At 43.0% G+C, this 24389-nt stretch overlaps 1 protein-coding gene across 4 annotated transcripts in view; it reads left to right on the forward strand.

The window, feature by feature from the left end:
• MED27 (mediator complex subunit 27) overlaps positions 1–24389 on the forward strand; it is a 180883-nt gene that overhangs the window by 56089 nt on the left and 100405 nt on the right. For 3 of the 4 annotated variants that reach the window (XM_054007643.1, XM_054007644.1, XM_054007642.1), the window contains exon 3: positions 13732–13862. The exons of the other annotated variant lie outside the window; for it this stretch is intronic. In XM_054007643.1, the coding sequence (XP_053863618.1) occupies positions 13732–13862 (131 nt within the window). The remainder of the gene's footprint in view (positions 1–13731; positions 13863–24389) is intronic. 4 annotated transcript variants of the gene reach the window in all.

Here is a 24389-nt window from a genome sequence, read left to right on the forward strand (position 1 = left end):
TCTCCTTCTGTATGTTGGTCTCCAAATCTGAAATTTTTATTCGGACAGCAAAAAAAATCTCAGATGTCACTGCAAAGAGCATGTTGTAAATATCTAGATAAATATAGTAAAAAGCTTTTTTTGGATCCTGTTTCTTTCTCTTGGTGGTGGGGAAGGGGTAAATGAAATAATTGATGTGTGCACTGTTAGCTGTCGACCAGGTTTCATGTGGCGAATCTCTCCTTTGGCATGCATATAGCAGCAGCACATTTAGCACCTCGCCCACAACATCCACCTCCTGATAGCAAAACTTGCCAATAGAAAAGCATTCAGCACTTCATTATTTCTACAACCTGAGTGCATTTGCAAATTAATTGATGTGTGGGAGGAAAGGCATCTGCTTTGTAAAAACCTTTAACTATTGCAGTAAAACTAGAAATAAAATTGGTTGTCTATAGTAAACTGATATGTAGTTACAGGTAGTGTGGCTTCCAGGATAATGTGGCACCTTGATGCCTTTTTCTCAGGTCATTATTGACTTGGGTGCTCACTTTCTTTAATACTGCATTCTGTCATTTGAAACACACATTGTTTGCTAAATAGAAACCTTGAAAACAAATGGCAGACTAGACATAACACACTTTTTTTGTATAGCTAGTGGTTTCTTATATGTTGCTTACTCAGCACTAAGCCAGATTTTCATTAGACCTATGAGTGACTCAGGGCATTTTAAAGGCTCCTAATCTTGTGGGCTAATTGTGTTACCCTACAATACCATTATAATTTCCCATGGAAAATAATATAAAGCATGTTCCATTTGTGTACTCCATAAAAATCATTATAAGTACTTGCAGAAAGTCTTGTATATCTTGAATAATAGGGGGGAAGAAACAAACTGTTTTGATTCCCTCCCATAAAAGGTGGTGGTGACTGTCTTCTATTTCTGTTTGTTTAGTGTCTTGGACTGTACCCATTGCTATGGTATCTGAGCTCTTTACGTATAAGCTACTGGTAACTTCAGTCAACTAGTGAATGAATATTGAGTAAGCACTTCTTAGCTTAAATTGCACTCTGTTGTATTTCCTTTTTCTAGTTTCTTTGATCAGTTAGCTCACCCAAGTGTTGCAGATAAGGGTAAGAATATGTGATCTCTTCTCAGAAGTAAGGATTACATAATCCATAGATGTTACTCTTTGTGCTGTGGTGAAAGAAATCTGTGTAATGAAAGAGGTTTTAGCAAAGCAAATGGCTTTATTACACCAGTTCAGACTACTGTACTTTTTGGATTTGGTTGTAAAACATCGCTGTGTTTTTTGCACTCTAGACTGAGTGTGATATTTAAACAGATGGACAGCTAATTTTTTTTATAATCCAGGCCCGTTTTTTCAAATGAGATGAGATTCCTATTTGTTTAACTTGCTACTGTTAAGAAAACTTCATCTATATAAAGTATCATGCTGTGCACTTAGGTCTCAGGGTTTGAGAATTTAATACAGTTATGCAGTTAAGCATTGGAGTTTTTTTTCCACAATCATGATTTTGGACTGTAATCTTTCTGCAAGTGTAATGCCAGCTATGCTTGCACACTTATTTCAAACCTTATTAAAGCATCATTTCCTTGTTTAGTTTTTAGATTTGGGTGCTTAATCATGGCGCAGGCAAGTTGTTCAAACCCACATTATTTTTGTTTGGGGGCACATATTAACTTGTTTCCTTTTTCTTTTGTAATCCTGAGTTATCAGGATTCTGATTAAATTTCCTAACTTTTCAATTAAGAGTTATTTCCAAATTTAATTAACCCCAAATGGAAGGTAGGAACTGCCTTTTCACTTACATTCAGGTTTCCTGGTCACACTTCTATATGTTCCATCCTCTGTCTATTATGGAGTTTGTAAATAGTTTTGAAATGCCAGTTTGTGATATATGGGCCTCTTTAACATTTCTTTGATTTATGTGCAGCCCGGTGGGAAAAAAGCAAAGGAAGCAAATTATGCTGGGGAAAAATGTTGCCAAGCTTCACTTTTTTCAGTTTTAGTTAAAAACTACACTTTTATCAATCAAACCTGATGGATTTTGTTTTCCTTTCTAAAAGCATTCATAACTTAACTCTTTGAAGGCTTGAGAAATTTTTGGCCAAGATTTTCAAAAGTGACTAGTGATATTTTGGGTGCCCAATTTTGAGGCACCTTTTAAATGGCCTAACTTTTAGAGGTGGGTTCTTAGCACTTTTTGAAAATAAAGGCCCTTGATGTCATTTCAGTTAGGGCTTCTAAAAACTGAGGCACCTCAAATCACTGTGTACTTCTGAAAATCTTGGCCACATGTTTCTCCCACTGTGTACCGTCTAGATCAGTGTTACACAGACTTTATTGTATAAAAGTAAATTTTAATCCTCAGAAATTTAGTTTGTAAATGGATTTAAATGAGTTTTCATTAGAATGTATCCAAACAATGACAGTTTTGCAGTTTTATAATGTGTTCTCTCAAATTCTAGTCTTAAATGTTCTAATTAAGTGCAAAGCAATAATTTTTCTCCTGTCAGAAGGCCTGTTTCAGTGCAAAGGTACAACATATCCTGGAATTTGTGAAAATCAGTCTTGCTATGGGCTTGAAAGTCTGCACAAAAACGGATTGATATCAGCCATGACCAGCGTCATGGACTGAGCATGAAGAAAAATGATCTCGTGGCACAAAGATGTAAAAAAGTTCACCTGAATGGCATTGTTGATACATATAACCAGATGAATCTTGGCGTTGGGAACTCTCTCCATTAAGTCACAGTTCTACACTTGCTGATAAATGGATGTGGATGCTGAATCCAGCTTTTATTCCTGAAGTCATCTTCATTTTTCATGAATTTCAAGAGATTGTATTGCCATTATTATGTCCCAGGCTGTCTCATCCAAAGGAAGAAGCATGGAACACACTGGAAGTGAGAAGGACACTTAAAATATACAAGCTAACCCATAAGTAGGGCTACGATTTTGTCATGGAGACTTTCATGACTTGAGCCCTCCTCCTCTTCTCTCTCCCCTCCACCCTCCTGGTGCCCGTGACCTGTCCATGGCTTTTACTAAAAATATGCATAACAAAAACTTATAGGTAAGGCTAAGTCCAAGGAACTCCGCCATCAAAGGTTAGAAAGCATCAAAATCTTTCCATATCAAGATGAATGTCTCTGGAGGATAGAAGCTATAAAGCAGAACTGTTTGGAGCATGTTTTCTGAAACAAGTAGAGGTGTCTCAGGCAGAGAAATTTGTGCTCCATATGAAGAAATATGCTGGGCAGCCACATGGTAATCTATATGCGTGTTTGGCCAAAGGGGGGTGCACTCAGTAGTACTTCAGTGCATTCCAACATATTCTCTCTAAATATTCATGTACATAGGTTGCATCTTAATAGCCTTTTTATTATTTCCACTCTTAAGTAAAGACTGATGATAATCCCATTGTAGGACCTGTCTGTATTGAAGAATAAAAAAAGTAATGTTTAACTGACTATTTTATTTACTCAAGAAGCAGAAGTCTACAAATGTAACTTAGTGATATGAGTGAATCCGGAAAAAGCCACTCTTCTTCCAGCCTGAGAGTGTCCACACAGGGAGTTATTCCTGGATAATTATATTAACTAATACAATAAGTGTGTGTGTGTGTGTAACAAGCCCAGAGAGTAAATAAAGCTAGGTTGTCATAATCTTTGTGGGAGACAACATATGCTACTCCAACATTTGCTCTTCTGCCCATCCCTCTTGGCCTACCAAAGTCTGGATTTGTTAATCTTCCTGGCACATTTCAAAACTCATCTAATTTTTTTCCTCTTAGGTGGCTAGGGGGTCTGTGTTGATTGAGGGCTAAAAGGTCGTTGCTTGTTTTGCTGAAAGTTCATTATCTGTGTTCTGGGTTTTATTCTTGAGCATTGTGCATTTTAATTATTGTGAAAGCAACCAGAGATAGAGAGAAGCACTTTAAAGAAGTTAAAATAATCATTAATTTATTATTAAACCACTAAAAATATAGTAGCAATAGGTACCCACTAGACCTGTTACAGGTAGGACTATGGCTCAGATTTTTAAAAGTATTTAGGTGCCTAACTCCCATTGATTTGGGACCCAGGTGCTTAAATACCTTTTAAAAACCTGACCTATGAAGATCATGTCATTCCACTAAACTGATATTTCGCTCCTGTGTTGTGCTCTTTTTCTCCCCTCTCCTCTACTTTGTAATGGGGCTACTTTAATTTGTATTAGCTGAAAATTGGTATATACATTTTGTTGGAAGATGGGATGCAAATCGCCCTCCCCATTTCCCCCCCCCACCCCCTTCATGAAAATGGTTTGTGTGCTATAATGATGAAGTCCTCCTGGAAGGTTGCAGATCATGGTATACTGCTTAACTGCTGCGTTGAGGTTAATGCGGCTAGACATTTTAATATAGTTATCTTTAGTCTTTCAGGGCATAAGAGAAGAGTCTTCAGTTCTAAATTCCAGTGGCTTTTTAAGGAGCCATAGTAGCAATGAACGTTGATGCTAATTGTGTCCTTATCCAGTTTTAACAACCTGTTTTCTCTGCTACAGATCCTTTTTTCCCATTCAAGAAGAATCCCTTTGTTAAAAAGAGAACATGGATTTTCTTTGTGTATGAATGATTTTTAGCTCAGCAGATATTAGGGTTATCCATTAAGAATAACATACAAATAGAAACGTACCATGTATAAAAGTAAGCAGTTAAAAATGGTACCATTTCGAGTCTAAAACCAACATGAAATAAGATCACTTGCATATTTAGCTAAGAAGTGGTGGATGTGACACCCTCTGTACCAACCAAATGCACTCAGGTTCATAGATTTCTTCTTACTTCCTTTATTGCTAAATATGTCTCTAGCCCATCCCTTGAATTCTGGAGGTGATTGTGATAGCTTTACTTCACTTTTTTGCACTTGTGACCCTCTAGGGATTCTTCTTTATGCCTCTGGATTGTACTTGTATTTCTAGATAAGTATCAGTTTAGTTTCTAGACAACTTGACAGTTTTGAGAACTATGATTTTTTCAAAACAATTTCAGAGATGCATATCTAAAATATGGGGTATCATCACCACATATAGTTTACGTATTGTATAAATGTAACTGTAGTGGCTTGGGCCAAATAAAAGGCGCGCGCAGCAACGCAGCAGGGAAACTCTCTTCCATCCTTGGGGCACCTGTTCCAACCCTTCCCACCCTCAGTAAACTTATCCAGAATACACCAGAATACAGACACTCACTGACTTATGCAAGCGTTCTGTTCCGGAATGCCTTGCGTAACTTGAATTTTGTGCAAGTTGGAAATGTATAATCGACAATTACGCCAAAAAAGAACAACAACAACAAAACCCCTCCTATTTCTAGCTTACGGAACTTTTTCCGTAAGTGCAGATTTGTGTAAGTCGGGTTTGCATAACCTGGGGGATGTCTGTAGTACAATGAATGGAGAAAAACAACAGGGGGATAAGATAGGGAGAACGGTAAAACACGGTTTATATCCAGCACGAGGATCTACAGGCCCAGTAGTACCACAGTATGAAAAAATAGACCTTGAACAATGCATCTAGATTCAGAGTTCAAGAATGCTGGGCAGAGTTCCTGTCCAGCAGCGATTCTTGGGTGCTCCTGGTCATCTTTGGCACCAGTAAATTTTCCCCAACAAACCCCTCCAGTGCCTTCTTTTGTCACTCTGTACAAACCCACACAGAGCGAAAACCTCCCCACTTAACTAGCTACAGCCTCCCTCCTTACTCCCAATGCAAAGTCACAAGCTCCAGTACTCACAGCTCCATATAGCTTTGGTGACAGTGATATTGGGTCTGGATCTGGTTTGTCCTTCTCACAGTGCTTCTTCTGGCTCCCGTCCTGGGACTTCCCAGGTCAGCTGCTCTATCCCTCCTGGGCTTCAGGCTGGTTCTCCACTGCTTCCGCGCATGAGGTAGGCGCGCGCACGCACACACACACACACACACACACACACACACACACACACTTCTCCCTCTCTCTACTCTCCTCTTCCTGGAACAACCAGCACTTCCTCTGCCTGTGTAGGAACTTTTGAAGGGGTCATGCTCTCTAAACCCCAAAGGGGTAACAAATATTAGGTTTCTTTAAACTAGAGAATAGTTTGATTTTGATATAGTCTTTTCAGGTTGAAATTATCCCAAAGTGCAGTTAAATTTTACTAATATAATGACTAAGTAGATTTCAAAGCACTTTACAAACCTGCATGGTCAGCAGTGTCTCTTGCACAGACTTGGACGCTGCAACCACTTTTATTAGGAGTAGAAGGGGATGGAAAGTTGATCTGGATAATGGGCCTATGACCAACGCTTTCAGGAAAGTGCGATGGATTTGTTAACTTCTGGTCATAAACCAGAGACCAGCAGAGGAGTTTTTGGTATAATATCTCATATGAAGGACAGAACTTTTATTGGTCCAACACTTTTTTAGGGTGATGTTGCAATTTTGGTATTGGGTAGGAGCCTAACTTTGGAAGCCTACCTAAATATATGGACTCTATCGCCATCCTTTATGAGCCCCTCACAATAACCTAGTCAAGAAGGGGAAATATTATCCCCTTTGTATACTCTTAATCTCTCTGTAAAAGAAGTATTCGATAGGGCTGAGGACTGAATCCAGACCACCAATCCAGTGCCTTAAATGCAAGGCTAGTGGCGGCTATTCTCATTTTATCCTGAAAACACGTGTTAGCAAGCTTTCCAGATTACACATGACATTTAAGAGTAGAGGCCTGGAAGGATAGGAAATTATCTTGTTCACCACTATGGTGACTTTATATAAGGTTTTTGTTACTTGGCTCTTGTTTTTCAGTCTCTTCAAAAACTTGCAGTAGGTAAATTATTGCTCAGATTAAAATCCAAAATTTTCCAATTACAGCTCATTAGGAGGGACTTGTACTTTCAATTAGCATGAAGCAAGTGCTTGATTGTTTTTATTTTATTATTTTTGCTTTTTAAACAAAAGGAACATACCTACCTGATCCCATTAGACTGAAAATAAAGAGACAGCAGTCAACAATTAAATATTGGCATATTGGGAAGAAATGATACTGAAATTCCTTTGCTAATCTAATTAGCTCTTGGTAATAAGAATATACTGTTTTATTTGGTTTTGCAAGTCTTCCATTTCTTTCACTAAGGTGGGTTGTGAAGTTATGTTGCCCCTTAATTTTCCCCTTCTTCTTTCCAATATCTTAATCCTTCTCTGAAAGTAGTAAGCAAGGACAAGGTTGATCAGTTCACTGATTTACAGTCAGGAGTTCCGTACTGAATTTTGTTTTGTTTTTGAAAGAAAATATGAGACAAAACCACACTTGAAGGCTGCAGTCTGACACTAATTAAAACAGCACTTGCAGCATAAATATTGTGCTTAGAGAGAATGGAATAAAATAGACATAATGAAGGAGAGAAATTCTAAAATAAACAATGTTTAAAAACAACACAGACTGAGAAAGATACAAACTTCGTTTTCCTAGTATGCCATCAAAGAGAGCATTTTCCAATCTGCCAGTCTTGGGAAAGGACCCACTCATCCCTCTTCTACAGGACTGGGGAGCAAATGTAGGTCTCTTTAGAATGTTCCGTATGGAACTGAGGCAGTGACACGCTGCATATGGCTTCAGTACAAATAGAAGCAGTTACATGGAAGAGATTTTTAATAGAAGTGTAAGCTCTTTAGTTCTGCAGCCTAGTTGGGCCAGAGAGTGCAGGAAAAGAGGACAACTGTAATACTGGGATTTGAAGGAAGAAAAGTAATGGGATAACAGTTCTGTTACCTCCGCAGATGGGGTACAATACTTGTTGCTTTAGGCATCCTAGTGAGTCGAAAGGAGTGTGGGGAATATATTTTAAAAAAAGAAAAGAACAAAGTGTTCTAATTGAGTTGGAAATCTAGAACAAATAAATGATGTCTGGCTTTCCTATTAATTGAAGGCCTGAAACCTAGTTCAGCAGGAGAAAATAAATAAGTAAATAAATTGGAGAACCTGCTCTTTTGGTCTATTGATGCTGTTTTGACCAAGCTGAGAATTCAGCTATCCTAAAATGATCAAACATTGTTTAGAGAAAAGAAAAATCCAAACTGGCCTCATTATCGGAGATACGCTTTTAAAAAGTATCAATTAAAGTAATGTAACTTCTCTCTTGCCTGCGTTCGTCTGCAAAGATGAAACCGAGGGAGTGTTCTGTTGGCTTGCTCATAGCTGGGTTCAAAAGAACTATTACAGCTTTATCATAATAAACTCCCTTGTTAGCTGAAAGGGAGAAGTATTTTAATGAGGGGCAAAATACTGTGCATCTTTAAAGGAGAGAAATGTGCATGTTTTTGCTAATGTTATAGTGGTCTTAGAAAGTCTTGTGATGGATAAGGATCTGTCATTGCTTCCAGGAAGCCCCTATTCTCAGGGAAGTTGGAACCAGATACTTTTTAAAACAACTCCCTCTTGCTTCCCTCTCGCCCCGCCCCCCCAAAAGCATTTTATTTAAAATATTATATACATATATGCCTGTAATATTTAAAATTAAGATTTTGGAAAAAGTCTCCTTGGGGTTATATGAACGAACACACATGAGCTTTCTGGTTTTAAACATTTTTTTAAGCAAAGTAATTACTCAAAAAACAATTCTAAGGATTGTTAATATGTGAATTTATTGCACACAGTGAACTGACATGATCAAATGCTTCAGGTGCTTTTTCAGTTTCTGCAAGCTAAATAATATCTTCAGTAAGTAGTGTAATGGCTTGTTTTGTCAGCGATCAACACAAGCAAAAGACCATTTGATCTAATATGATCCTAATGGTAAACCTTTGACTGCCAGAACCTGGGACTGGACAATAGAGGATGGATCACTGGCTAATTGCCCTGTTCTGTTCATTCCTCCTGAAGCATTTGGCTCCGGCCATGTCAGAAGACAGGCTATTGCGCTAGATGGACCATTAGTGTGACCCTGTATGGCCAAATTTATGTTCTTAGCATTTCACTGGTGGTAAAGAGCTTAGCTTCTCACCAGCCAGTTGGATTTCCCCAAAACTGAAAGTTACATGGATGAGTTACTGTAATAGTGCTTATGAATGATGGGGAATCCTGAGTGGCTGACATGATGATGATTTTTAATACTGTCCAATATGTCAACATTCAGATACAACAGGTATTTGCATATTTTAACCTGACAGCTGTTGCACACATTTAGCTGGCAAAATGCTAAACGGTAACTGTCAACAGCAGCTTGAGGGTGATAATCACTGAAAATATCAGAATAAAAGAAACTTCTGGCAGTCTAGCCATAGCATCTGATTTCTGGAACAGTTTTTATTGAAACAGTATGGTTACAATTGGAGAACAAATTATTTGGAGAAATGTGATACCGGTATGTATGCAAAATACCTTTAATGAAATATTTAGAATGTCTGTGATGAATCAGTTTGTCACATCTTTGATGTAACAAGTTAAGTAACTCATGAGATGGCTTATTGGTCTGCTCCTTCAAGGTGCTCAGCCTCCATTGAAATTAATGAGTTGAAAGCACTCCACATTTCACAGTAAATGCTGGGCGCTGATTAGACCTTAAGGGACCCTGTACCATTCTTTTCTGCCTTCATTCCTCAGTAATCTTTTCAGTCACATGACAAACTCTCTGAATGATGCTTAGAAGGAGTGGATAGACCAAGTCATAGACTTCTTGAACTGGTTTCATTCCTCTCCCTACTTGTATTGAATCCATTCTTGACCGATGTCTTCTGTTAAACATCCCAGGCTGGATTGAGCTACAGAAGCCAAATATTTTTTTACCATCCAGGGGAGTGCGAGTTGGCTTTGAATTGAGTAAAAAGAATAGCAAGTATTTTCCAGTTTATTAATGTGAAGGTTATGATTCTTTCAATATTTTGTTTTTAAGTAATACTAATAATTACTATTTATACAAGTGTTTCAAAGCACTTTTTTTCTTCAAGAAATGCTGGAAGTATGCCAACAGAGGTGCTTGTGTTCTGGATCACCATATATAGTAGTAATACTGTGAGCAAAATAAAGGCGTTGAGCTATTGCATGCCAGAGTGAACAAGTAGGGAAAGGGCAAGCAGTAAAACAATGGAATAATACTATGTGAAATTGTATATATTTTGCAGGGTCTTAAACATTATCTCAGCCGGTCATTAAAGACAGCTTCGTTACTCAGTGTTGCTAGCTTTCACTAATTTGTTGCAGATCTCATGTTTTTCTTAAAGGTCATTTTCCTGGAGTCAGGCAATTGCAAGAGAATCTCATATTTTTTTAAAGAGAATTTCTAGCCCTCATGGTTGCATAGAAATTCTTGAAAGCACCTTAAAGGCAAAGAGACCAAAAGGCAAATAAAAGAACCCCACAATTTTTTAAAGTAAATAAACCTGATTATTTTTTTTAAGGTAGGACTCATGACTTTTGAATAGTTGGTGTTGACAGTATTGGTTGTATATCCCATCTGTAGGATAATTCCTATACAGGAAATTTCTGATAATAGAATGACTAGCAGTTTTTATTAGCTCCTATAATAACTGTCCTGTGATAATTTCATGCTGGGAATAAGGGACTTTCTAAAAAACCCATGAAACCAGAATAATAGAGTAACTGCAAATGGAGTAATAGAACAGAAAACCTAGAATAACCAGGTATGATGAAAAGGTGTATTTCCCTCCCCGAATCCTTTATTCTGCTCACATTTGACCATGCCATAAAATGAACATATTATTTTGAAAAGTAGAGAACTATTATAGAACGTTTCATGGTCCTCCTTTTTGAAACAAGAGTTGCTCTCATGGAACATTGGGAGATAAATGTGTGCATGGTAAGTGTACATTTTATGTGTACTGTATATACCACATTATCTATCTATATGCATTAAATCTCATGCCTGTATTTGTAAATAGTAATAAATCTGAATTACCTTCAGCTTTGGTTCTGTTCTTCAGAACCTGTGACTAAGGAAACATTTTCCCAGTCTTTTTGGTTCAAAAATGTACAATACAGTATGTGATGCTTAAATAATGTATAAATGAGATTGGACAGGAGTTGCCTATCAGTTTTATTAACTTTGACCCTTTCTCTCATTGTAAAGATTTTTTTAAAATATTTAATGGGTCCTTACAGGTTTTTGACAGTTGGGTCTGTGTTCCTGGAAGCATAGAATTAGCACACACCTAATTAACAAAAAGTCACTGAATTACTGGGAGTCAGCATTCAAGGACATAGTTTGTTTTCTGGAATACTAATTTTTTAAAAATGGTACATACTTTTCTTGTACCTGGCCCCTAGGTGTGAAATACACCAGAAGGTCTCTGAATAGTATCACATTTTAAAATGGTAATATTAATAATTCATCTGTAATAGTACTATTTTTGCTCTGTCTTTTGAGCAAGTGGCCAAAATGATGCAATTTTGGGTAAAATACCTGTTGTGCCACTCTGCACAGAGAGCATAACTCTTCCAGAGTAGTGTCAGCAGGGACAAAATGGCTGAGTTTGCACTGATCATAATAAGATGCAATGAAGAAAAGGGAAGGGAATGTTCCTAGAGCCAGGAAGAGGTCTCCTGCCAAGCCATCTTTCCCTTTAATTCCATAAAACACTGTGCATATTGCACTCATTGCAAATTCTGGTAGTGGAGATAGAAAACTAAGCCCCTGACATTTTGAAACATTGTCTTTCAAACTTGTAGTGTCCCTTTCGTTCATTGATTTCCCATTTAAGAAATTTGTAGGAGAAAAACAAATCTGAGCAAAATTCATTGGTCTAAGATGAGTTGTTAGAGCAATATGATACCCCTCCCTTTCCCTAGTTGAGAGTAGTTCTGTTTTTATTAAGACTGCTATACATCTTTGTCTGTGTCATAGTGCTGTATAAATCACATGGCAAATCGACCAAGTAAATCAGGAAGCTGTTAAAAAAGCAATATGGATGCTCTAAACACTGACATTTAAGTCTTATTGGCTCACTGGATAGCTTCATTCATTTTATAGCCATTTTCAAGATGATAATTTCAATTGGTTTTGTTTTTCATTTTCTGTCACAACTCTGTGGAACAGTGGTGTGTAAGTGGATTTTATTTTCTGAACATTGTTAGGTTATGCCGAGGAAGCTATGACTTTATGTGGTGGTCATGGGATTAGTTTCCCTAAATTGTAAAATAGCTGACCTTTTCAAAACAAATGTGTAGACACTTTGACAAAACACTGATACAGGGCTACAGATATGGAAAGAATTCCACTTAGCTAACATTGAGTAAATATCTGGTGCTTTTTACTTCAGAATCTGGGGTAGGGTGAACTCATTGATCAGGATGACTTAAGAACTGTTAAGGTTAATTTGCAACTTATCCTTCTAATAATTTGGTTTCACCATAAGGATACCGGCATGTCTATCTGAAATGCGCTCGGTAAAATTGTCTTCCATGTTCACGTACGTCCTTCACATATTGTCTTTCACAATCACTGCCAACTAAAATAAATGCATGGAGAAGACCGCTACTTCAGATGAAATTTTCATTTGCAAAATGAGCAGGTGCAAGCAATCGAAACAAAAACTAGATTTTCCTAGTGTAGCCAGCTTCCTGATCCTCCTCTTTTAAGGATCCCTGAATCTCTTGGTTTATTGTGTCTGATCTGTTACCCATTCACAAATAATTGTTGTCAGATCTTGTTCATTAAAAATTTGGTTATATAGTAAAATATTACTTCTTTGAATTAATGAGCACTATCAGTGAAATGTGCCTATATTTATAGACCATTGGAATCAAGTTTGTGGGTTGTTTTTTTTTAATTATTATTCTGGTACGGGTATTTGAAATGTCCAGGTTCACAAATTTATTTTGCATAGAGCAGCAGATTATGGGATCAGTTTTCCTGGCATCTGAAATAAATATTTAAGAGAAATTGGCTGCCTCTGTAGCATTTAGGTCAACTTGGACGCAACATATCCTTAATTAGTTTGTATCTGTAGCTTATTAAACACTACAGTTTTTAATATATTGTGGGCTCTGCTTTCAAGCCTAAAAGAGTAGTCTAGTAGAAATTATAATATTGGTCACAGGTCATTCACGTAGATAAAGCCTCCTATAAAACTAGCATGGTGACTTCAAATAGGAAAAAAAATCAGAATGCTTGGTTGTTAGAGAATGTTCTAGGGTTTTATGAACAATACTGGGTTTCAGGAAATATTGATTCTGTTACTTGCTCACCTGCAGAACTGCTGTTATCTTGATCAAGTTACTTAACCTCTGTGGCTTAGTTTCCTTGTCTATAAAATGGGAATATCTACCTTCCTCATGGACCTGTTGTAAAGTGTAAATTATATTTAATATTTATAAAGTGCTTGTATGGATGGTGCTATAAAGTGCAAAGTATTAGACCTCTACCCCGACATAACACTGTCCTCGGGAGCCAAAACATCTTATCGCGTTATAGGTAAAACCGCGTTATATCAAACCTGCTTTGATCTGCCAGAGTGCGCAGCCTCGCCCCCCTGGACCGCTGCTTTACCGCGTTATATCCGAATTCATGTTATATCGGGTCGCGTTACCTCGGGGTAGAGGTGTAGTTGCCGTCTTACTAGCAGCAAGTAGCTGTTGTGTTACTAAGGATGCAGGTGATGAAAATCTGAGATTATAGAATATTGCAGTTGGGCAAAGGGGAGGATTTTTAATATACTGTCTCTTTTTGCTGATTTCACTTTGCTCTCTAGTTGCAGTACCATGCAGGGTTAGCGTCTGGCCTTTTGAATCAACAGTCTTTGAAACGTTCTGCCAACCAGATGGGAGTATCTGCAAAACGAAGACCAAAAGCCCAACCTACAACTCTTGTTTTACCACCTCAGTAAGTAGTGGAACATTTTTGAGAGAGTTCTTATTGTGTGATGTGTTTTATTTTTAATTTTAAAAATTAACCTTTTAATATTAAGAGGCTTTTGTCTGGGCTTGCTCTATAGAGGAGTGAGACCAGTAACTGGATGGGGACTATGGGTACCACGCAAACAATGTATTGCTGCCTGTCAGTCTCGCTGAATGTTACTTTGGACTCTAACAACAAATCTGAATTACAGGAATTCTCCTTTCCAGCTGGCCTTGAAAGTATTTTTTTTCAAGATCAGATTGACATTGAAGCAAGATTCTTCATTAACTGATCAGTGACTAGGAGATTTGAGTAGGTCTTTTCAGAAAGTCCTAAAAGACTGGAGCCAAAAAGTCTTTGGTGCTAGTACTTTCTTGACAAATGCCTGTTCTCAGTCCATCTGTTCACCATATGTTAATTTTTCATTGGATTGAAACCTCCTTTACAGGTGACAAGCAATTATGAGGACACCTAGAAAATGTTTAAGGAAATAGACAACAGCACTCTAGGCAGTCTGTGTTGTGATGCCAGAAACACTGAGACACCCACAACTAGGCTTATAAATAAGTAAACTGTTTAAAATATTTAGTTATGTATAAGAAAATTATTATTATAATAGAAAACGAAGTGTTAAGTGATTATTCAGGGTACTGAACATACTTGCAGCAGGTAAAAACGGACTGCTGCCTTTCACGTAGAACAAGATCCACTGATGTATAAATACCATATTACTTCTCTGTCGACACTGGTGCTGTGCTGGACCTAAAGGAAATCCAAGCTTTCTTAAGATAAAATGAAATGAGAGCGAAGTGCAATCAGCAGTTTTCTCCTTGTATAGTAACTTTAAACAGCTAGTAATTCAAAAATCTATCAACTGTTGTATCTCCTTAACAATATATCAATAGCAGGATGGTTAAAAAGGCTGCTTTAGCAAAATTAAATGATGTAGGGCCAGATATCACTCTGTTATATCAATGTAACTGCATTGACTTTGGACTGCGGTGGTAACGTGGGTAGACTTTGGTTGAATGTGTGTATTTCTTTGGCAGAGGAGTCAAATTAATTTGGTAGAGAGAGACAAATTCCATTTTTAATTATGGTTCATGGGCCAGAGTATTGTGTTGCCAATTCTCTTTATTTTATTGTGAGTCTTATGATATTTGTTTTTTCCTCACAGCCCCAGCTTCTGAAATCCTATGATTACGGAAAAATCTCAGCTTGAGATAGATATATATTTTTTTTAATTAAATCATGTTTCTAACCTTCTTGGTTGCAGAGGAAAGCCTGAAAATGTGACCAGAGTATATCATGGGTAGAATAGAGTCTTAGTGTAGTAACTAAACTTGTAGTTCTTCTTCGAGTGCTTGCTCATATCCATTCCATTAGGTGTGTGCGCGCCGCGTGCACGATCGTCGGAAGATTTTCTACCCTAGCAACACCGGCGGGTCGGCTGTGGAGCCCCCTAGAGTGGCGCCTTCATGGCGCTGAATATATACCCCAGCCGACCCGGCGCCCCCTCAGTTCCTTCTTACCGCCCCTGACGGTCGTTGGAACTGTGGAGCGCTGCTTAGCTGTTCTCCACTCTCCCTAGCTTTGTTGGTTATTAGCAGTTATAGTTATAGTGTTTATAGTTAAATAGTTAAATAGTTTTTAAAAAAAAAAAAAGTTGTTATAGTTGTTCTAAGTAGCTCAGGGGATTAAGGGGGTCGTCTCCCCCTTTCTTCCCCGGCCGCGGGGCCGGGCTCATGCCCAACGCTCCCGGCTTCAAGCAGTGCGCCTCCTGCGCGAAGCCTATGCCCACGAGCGACCCGCACGACTCCTGTCTGAAGTGCCTGGGAGAGTCCCACCAAACAGATAAGTGCAAGATCTGTAAGGCCTTCAGACCAAGGTCCAAGAAGGAGCGGGACTTTCGGCTCAGGCAACTCCTGATGGAGGCGGCACTTAGCCCGGACACTCCCTCTACGGGCCAGACCCCGGCGCCTAGCACCTCGGTGCGCAGTGCACCGGCAGCACCGGCTTTGACGACCACGCGAGTGGCGTCAGACAAGCCTCCCCGGCACCGGACCTCGTCGGCACCGCAAGCAGTGCCTCGGCGCCGATCATTATCCCCGGGGCATAAAAAAGCCCATAAAACGGGGACGTCCGTGCCGAAGACGCCAGCTCCCCCAGTGCCGGGGGTAGAGCCGCGTCCGCCGGTGGAGCAAAGGAAACAGGTGCCTCCAGCACCGTCGACTCCGGCACCGAAGCCGTTGAGTCCGGTGCAGATAGCGTCTCCACCGAGGCCGGCGGTGATACAGTGCCTACCGTCGACTCCAGAGACCTTCGCGGCGGCGAGAGACTTAATAGCTCTCACGGAGCCGGCACCGCCTCAACCACCGGCACCGACTGCACCGCTGACTCGCCCGGTCCAGTCGAGGGGGAAACCGGCCTTGATGCGCCCTCCACAAGGACTGGAACCTCGGCACCGCTCCAGGTCCCGAAGCAGGTCCCCACGCCGCTCGCAGTCCCGGCACCGAATATCATCTCGGCACCGGTCGTACTCGCGGCCAAGATCTTCTTCGCGGCACCGCTCTACGTCTCGGCACCGATATGATCGTCGGCACCGATCAACGTCGAGACGTAGCTCTCGGCACCGCTACGGTCGACGCTCGACGTCGAGAGGCCGCTCCCGGCACCGGGCATACTCCAGGTCCTCGTCGAGGTCCAGATCCGACTCCCGGCACCGACGAGGTCATCGGCACCGGTCGCGGTCCCGGCACCGATCGCCGGCACCGCGTGGAGATAGAACATCCCCGGACCGGCACCGTGCGGCACCGCATCCCACGGGATTCGTCTCGACGCACTCGGCACCGCCATGGCCATCGAGATCGGTGTCCCGCTCCTCTGAGGAAGTATCGAGATCGGCATACCCCCCTCAGGGTCAAGCCGAGGAGCAGGACATAGGCCATTGGCAGGAGGTAGCAGAGGACCCTGCTCATGGCCCATCTCACTGGTCGTTCTGGACCCCGTGGGCGTACCATCAGGCGCAAGGGGCTCCAATTGCGTCGACCTCTCGCTCCGGTCACTCCGTCAGAGGGGCCCCGGAGTCCACCATCTCTCGGCCTCCGCCAGGGGGCATGGAGGCCTCTGGGTCCGCACCACCTGACACCCTGGACCCAGGCACAGGTGATGCTCCAGCCCAGGAACAGGGAGACCAGGACCAGCCCTTGGATCCTGTTCCACCGCAGGCATCTTCCTCTTCTTCTCCCGATGAGGCAGTGGCGGGCACATCGTGCACAGGCCCGCCTCCAATAGATCTTCGGGCTCACCAGGATCTTCTGCGCAGGATGGCCCGTAATATGGACCTGCAGGCGGAGGAGATAGTGGAGGTTCACGACCCGATCGTGAATATCCTTGGAGCGGATGCCCCATCGAGGGTAGCGTTACCCCTGATCCGCACGATTCAAATGAATGCGGATACGATATGGCAGACTCCTGCCTCTATCCCACCCACAGCGAGAGGGGTGGAAAGAAAATACTTTGTCCCGTCTAAGGACTATGGGTACTTGTATACCCACCCCCAACCGTGTTCACTGGTGGTGGAATCAGTGAACGCACGAGAGCGCCACGGCCAGCAGGCTGCAGCGCCTAAATCAAAAGAGGCTAAGCGGCTCGATTTGTTTGGCCGTAAGGTTTACTCAGCCGGAGGGCTACAACTTAGAGCAGCGAACCAGCAGGCGCTGCTGAGCCGCTACAGTTTCAACTCCTGGAACTCTATGGGGAAGTTTAAGGAGCTGATTCCCCAAGAGTCCAGGGAAGAGTTTGGAGCCATGGTAGAGGAGGGCAAGAAGGTGGCTCGGACCTCCTTGCAGGCCTCCTTGGACATAGCAGACTCAGCTGCGAGGACCCTGGCTTCGGGTATCGCTATGCGTAGGATCTCCTGGCTTCAGGTCTCGGGTTTGCCTCCGGAGCTGCAGCAAACCCTACAGGATCTCCCCTTTGAGGGACACGGATTGTTCTCAGACAAAACGGACTCTCGCCTGCAGAGCCTAAAGGACTCGAGAACAATCATGCGCTCCCTGGGGATGCATGTTGTGGGCCCTCAGCGCAGGCCATTTAGGCCGCAGCCTCAGCGCTTCTACCCCCCCCCACCTCGTCAGAGACAGGACTCGGCCAGGAGGCGAGGGCGAGGTGGTAGAAGAAGGTGGACCGGCCCTCAACCCGGCCAAAACCAGGGGCCACCTAGACCACCTTCAGGCCCCAGGCAGAACTTTTGAAGGTGCGGTCGAGGACGGCGCCCCAGTCATCCCCCAGGATCCAACCCCCTCCTTTCGGGATCGCCTCTCCCACTTCCACCGTGCTTGGTCCCTTATAACTTCGGACCGTTGGGTCCTCCGCACGGTGGAGAGGGGATACGCTATCCAATTTTCTTCTATCCCCCCCTCCCACCCCCCTTCCCCGTCCCTCTTCAGGGACCCTTCTCACGAGCAACTTCTTATTCAGGAGGTTTCTACGCTCCTGGCCATGGGGGCCATAGAGGAGGTTCCAGTAGAGTTAAGGGGCAGGGGATTTTATTCCCGTTACTTCCTGATCCCCAAGTCCAAAGGAGGTCTGCGGCCCATCTTGGACTTGCGCGGACTCAACAAATTCGTAGTAAAGTTGAAGTTCCGCATGGTCTCTTTGGGGGCCATTATCCCTTCCCTCGATCCTGGAGACTGGTTCGCCGCCCTCGACATGAAAGACGCATACTTTCACATCTCAATTTACCCACCTCACAGACGCTTCCTGCGATTCGTGGTAAACATGGTGCACTACCAATTTGCAGTCCTTCCCTTCGGCCTATCCTCGGCCCCAAGAGTGTTCACGAAATGTATGGCTGTCGTGGCAGCGTACCTTCGTCGGCAAGGGATACAGGTGTTCCCGTACCTAGACGACTGGCTGGTACGCGGTCGCACCAAGGAGCAAGTTCAAGCTCACGTCCACTTGATAGTGCACACATTCAACGAGTTGGGCATCCTACTCAACAAGGACAAATCCACTCTAGAACCTACCCAGAGAATAGAATTCATAGGCGCAGTTCTAGACTCCAGACGTGCACAAGCCATCCTGCCAGACAACCGATTTGGCACCATCATGAGCCTCATTCAAGGGCTCCAGGCGTTCCCAACTACCACGGTGAGGTCGTGCCTTACCCTGCTGGGCCACATGGCTTCCTGCACGTACGTAACCAGGTATGCCAGACTTCGGCTTCGCCCACTTCAAACCTGGGTGTCTTCAATATACCGTCCACATCGGGACAGCCTGAACATGGTGGTCACGGTCCCGATCTCGGTCCTGACCTCCCTCACCTGGTGGCTAGATCACAATGTGGTCTGCGAGGGGATGCCATTTCACGCCCCACAACCCTCTCTGCACCTGGTCACAGACGCTTCATCTCTGGGTTGGGGCGCCCATCTCAACGAACACCATACCCAGGGCCTGTGGACTGCATCCCAGCTAGCCCTGCACATCAATGTTCGGGAACTGATGGCGGTGCGCCTGGCGTGCCAGGCATTTCTCAACCTCCTACGTGGCCGATGTGTGTTAGTTCTCATCGACAACACCACGGCCATGTTTTACATCAACAAGCAAGGAGGAGCACGTTCGTCAATCCTATGCCAAGAGGCCATTCGCCTGTGGGACTTCTGCATCGCCCACTCAATCCACCTCACGGCATCGTTCCTCCCTGGAGTCCAGAACACTCTAGCGGACCGACTCAGCAGGTCCTTCCAGACGCACGAGTGGTCTATCCGTCCGGACATCATACATTCCATCTTCCAGAGGTGGGGGTTTCCCCAGGTAGACCTGTTTGCATCCCGAGACAACAGGAAGTGCCACGTGTTCTGCTCCCTACAAGGTCGAGCTCCGGGCTCCCTCTCGGATGCGTTTCTCCTTCCCTGGAAAGACCACCTGTTTTACGCCTTCCCTCCGTTTCCTCTGGTCCACAAGGTACTGCTCAAATTGCGCAGAGACCAGGCACAGGTAATTCTGGTCGCTCCAGCGTGGCCGAGACAACATTGGTACACCACACTGTTGGAACTCTCGGTTCAGACACCGATCCCGCTTCCGTTGTATCCGGATCTCATCACGCAGGACCACGGCCGGCTGCGTCACCCCGACCTGCAATCACTCCACCTCACGGCGTGGCTGCTCCATGGTTCACCCAGGCAGAGCAGCAATGCTCGCACTCTGTCCAACAGATTCTGCTGAGCAGTAGGAAGCCCTCAACACGCACCACGTACCTGGCCAAGTGGAAGCGGTTCTCCTGTTGGTGCGAACAACGAGCCACGTCCCCGTTGCAGGCACCCATTCCTCTCATTTTGGAGTATCTCCTCTCCCTAAAACATCAGGGGTTGGCGATATCTTCAATTAGGGTTCACCTGGCCGCTATATCGGCCTTTCACCCAGGGGAACTCGCGTCCTCGGTATTCTCTAACCCGATGGTCGTTAGGTTCCTCAAGGGCTTAGACCGGATGTACCCACAACAACGTCAGCCCGTCCCGACGTGGGACCTCAACCTGGTTCTCTCCAAGCTCACAGGTCCTCCATTCGAGCCACTGGCCACCTGTTCACTTCTGTACCTATCCTGGAAGACAGCCTTCCTCGTAGCCATCACCTCAGCAAGGCGCGTTTCTGAACTCAGGGCGCTGACATCCGAGCCCCCTTATACAGTTTTCCATAAGGATAAAGTGCAGCTTCGTCCACATCCTGCCTTTCTCCCTAAGGTGGTTTCTCCTTTTCACATCAACCAGGACATCTTTCTCCCGGTCTTTCATCCCAAACCACATGCCACTCGCCAGGATCAACGCTTGCATTCCCTGGACGTACGAAGGGCCCTGGCCTTCTATATTGACCGCACAAAGCACTTTAGAAAGACGACGCAGCTCTTCGTTGCAGTGGCCGACCGAATGAAAGGCTCACCGGTCTCCTCACAGCGCCTATCCTCCTGGATTACGTCTTGCATCCGGACTTGCTATGACCTGGCAGGTGTCTCAGCACCGCACCTCACCGCTCACTCCACGAGGGCCCAAGCCTCCTCGACTGCTTTCCTGGCACATGTTCCGATACAGGACATTTGTAGAGCGGCGGTTTGGTCATCAGTCCACACGTTTACAGCTCACTATGCACTAGTGCAGCAGTCCAGGGACGATGCTGCCTTCGGATCAGCGGTTTTGCACACGGCAATGTCTCACTCCGACCCCACCACCTAAGTTGGGCTTGGGAGTCACCTAATGGAATGGATATGAGCAAGCACTCGAAGAAGAAAAGACGGTTACTCACCGTTGTAACTGTTGTTCTTCGAGATGTGTTGCTCATATCCATTCCAAACCCGCCCCCCGTCCCCACTGTCGGAGTAGCCGGCAAGAAGGAACTGAGGGGGCGCCGGGTCGGCTGGGGTATATATTCAGCGCCATGAAGGCGCCACTCTAGGGGGCTCCACAGCCGACCCGCCGGTGTTGCTAGGGTAGAAAATCTTCCGACGATCGTGCACGCGGCGCGCACACACCTAATGGAATGGATATGAGCAACACATCTCGAAGAACAACAGTTACAACGGTGAGTAACCGTCTTTTACTGTCATATTATTGTTATTTGTTCAATACCTTATTGCCACAGTCAGCATCACTCAGGTGGAAAATATGCTCACCTTAAGGATCAGCTATATTTCTCTTCTCCTCCACCTCACTTTTTTCCCCTCTTCCTTCTTCATTAACCTTTCTGTTCTCTCTCTTTTCAGTGTTCTTGTATCACTTCCCGTTTCTTCGTTCTGAATTTCCTTCCTGCATCAACTTCCAATTCCCAGTCTTATCCTTAGGCTTTACTCCCACTTCTACCCCATTCTGCCACTAAAATAAGCAATGAAAAAGTTAATGTTTACACTTTGTATCATTAGGCTTCAGAATCAACATGCCAGTGAGATTATTGGTAGGCAGGGAAGTTCACCTCTTGCAGGCTGTCTGCAGCTTCAGCCAGTACTGCATCTGTTATACTTGATCCATGTTTGAAAGGTTTTCTTCTCAATCATGAGACTAGAAAGTTTTTTTTTCTTCTCCCCAATGGAAGCTGGGTATATGCAGATTCTAAATATTTCCCATAGACCACATAAATTCATCATGAAGGCTGGATCAGGCCCATCGACTGGATGTCTAACTGCTTTGGCCAGTGGTGAGACCAGAATTGTAGAAAGTTTAAGAGGTGTCTGCTTTGAAAGTTGCAGTTGTTTGAAAATGTGGCTGGCATAGCAATATCATCCTGGGAACATCTTATTCAGATTCCTTCCTGCTTGTGATTAGTGATTCAGGGCCAACAAAATAAACTGCAGCAGTTGAAGGATTATTGAGATAAAAGGGTACATTATTAATATTTTCCAGTTGGGGTGAGAGAGTTTCCTCTGTGTGCTATCTTTCCAGGTGCTCAAATATTCTCAGTTTTGAAAAAAGAGAGAGGAGGTAAAAAAAAAAGCTTACTCAAATATGTTGCATGTCGGGAGATCAGTTGATGCCTCAGTTGTTGTATGCATATTGCATAACCACATGCTGTGGTGCTATTGCAGACAATCTGCAGTAATTCTGGTTTCTCTAGTAGTGAACATATAATTGCATTTCCGTGGGTTAAGATGACTACATGTTGTGCTACATTAATTAATCAATATTTGATCTGTTTGTTCTGTCAGATACTTTTGTATTTGTCAGTCCATTGTTATGCTTAATCTGATATCTTGCATCAAAGTATAAAAATGGAGTGACAAATGGATTATGTTGTCCCAATTGTGCTACAGTTTCATGGATATAATGAATTCTCCCTTCTCATTTTCCTCATTCCTAATAACAGCAGAATCAGTATGAGAAGAATCTTCAGCACAAACCAGATGTTTCCTTGAAAAGGCATTTTAGGAAGTGTAGAATTCTTCCCACCACTTTGCTATTATTTATGCCATGGAAATTCAGATATCTTGTATCTATTGTGTATTTGAACAAATAAGTATTTTTTTTTATTTTGACAAATATTCTTGCTTCAGTAAAAATATTAAATTAAGTTGCATGTCTTTAGTAGCATTGTCTTTAGGGATTCAGTAACACTTAAATATTATTCAGAGCAGTAATATTGCCTAAAGTTTTTCTCAGTGCAAGGGGAGATAAAATTAGTTCTGCACTTCAGTTTGTTGTTTCAGGGAAGCAAGTCTAAGTTGGAACACACAGCAACACAGCTGAGTTTATTGGGCGTATGCAATCTGGTTAAGCCAAGCCACAGCATTCTTATCAATGATGTTCAAGGCAATAAGTCCTCCAGGAAGTTGAGTAATTTTGCAGTCCTCAAAAATGTGTGTCATGGCTGCCCACATTGACATAGACTGTCACTAAAATGCCACCAAAATTCCACAGCAGTACAGATTCCATGTCCAGTATGAAACCAGTTCAGAAAGTTCCATTGCCTTCGTGGTAAATCAAACCCGGGTTGACGTTGCATGAGGTCCGAGACAAGATAATTATTTGTCACTTTCTCTGCAGACAATGAAGCTCGCCATGTATCCTCTACCATAAATCCCTCACCCAGTAAACTTATCCGCAACTGGCGATGCGAGGGCAGACGACCATGTTATGGATTAAACAAGTCTTTAATTAACAGTAGATGTGGCATATCACACAATTTTATCACGAGCTTTGCTATGCTTTCCTCTCTGTGAACACTGGGCAGAGCAGTATTGCAGAGAACCAGTAACCATGGTAGAGAAGTAGATTTAAGTGTCCCTGCATTGTGGAATTAAATTGCACATCAGTCATCTTTGTGTGAGATGAGCGAGCCTATACTTGAGCTCAATATCCGCCATTGAATAACAGAGTGCCAAGGCTGAAGTCCGTAACGTTTGGGTGTTGGTGCCCCATGTTGTTCCGTCCAATTTTGCACATTTTGACCTTAGTTGCTTTCTTTGTAAGATGGTCATGATATGTAAGAGTTCTTTCCAACGTGACATCTAGATGGACCAGGCGTGAACTACGCTTTATTCGCTGACCACTGGGAACTATGTTCAGCTCTCTGCCCGCTTGTGCATTATGTATGTGTGAGACACTTGACACAGTCTTATTCCACTTGGTATCAGGCGCCACCAATGACAATAATTAGCTGTAGCCGTCAGATCTGCATGCAGAACACATTTAAGTTTGTCAAAGGAGCGTGACTGAGTGCCGAGGCGTATGTCATCTGCATAAATTGTGAGACCCAGTATATGGTAGGCCATTTGAATACAAGTTGAGTAATCTTAGAGATATTACTTATCCTTGTAGGAGGCCGTTCTTCTGGTGCTTCCAAGCACTTGTTCTCTCATCAATATGCACACAGAAATTGCAATTTCTCAAAAACCGAGCCATTGCACATATTAACCAACTTGGTACAGTTCTAGACAATTTCACCAAAAGGCCCATGTGCCAAACCATATTGTATGCCATGATCAGATCAAGGAAAACTGAACCAATCTTCACCTTATATTTGATCAAA

Source organism: Malaclemys terrapin, chromosome 17, assembly GCF_027887155.1.
Source record: "Malaclemys terrapin pileata isolate rMalTer1 chromosome 17, rMalTer1.hap1, whole genome shotgun sequence".
Taxonomy (NCBI): domain Eukaryota; kingdom Metazoa; phylum Chordata; order Testudines; family Emydidae; genus Malaclemys; species Malaclemys terrapin.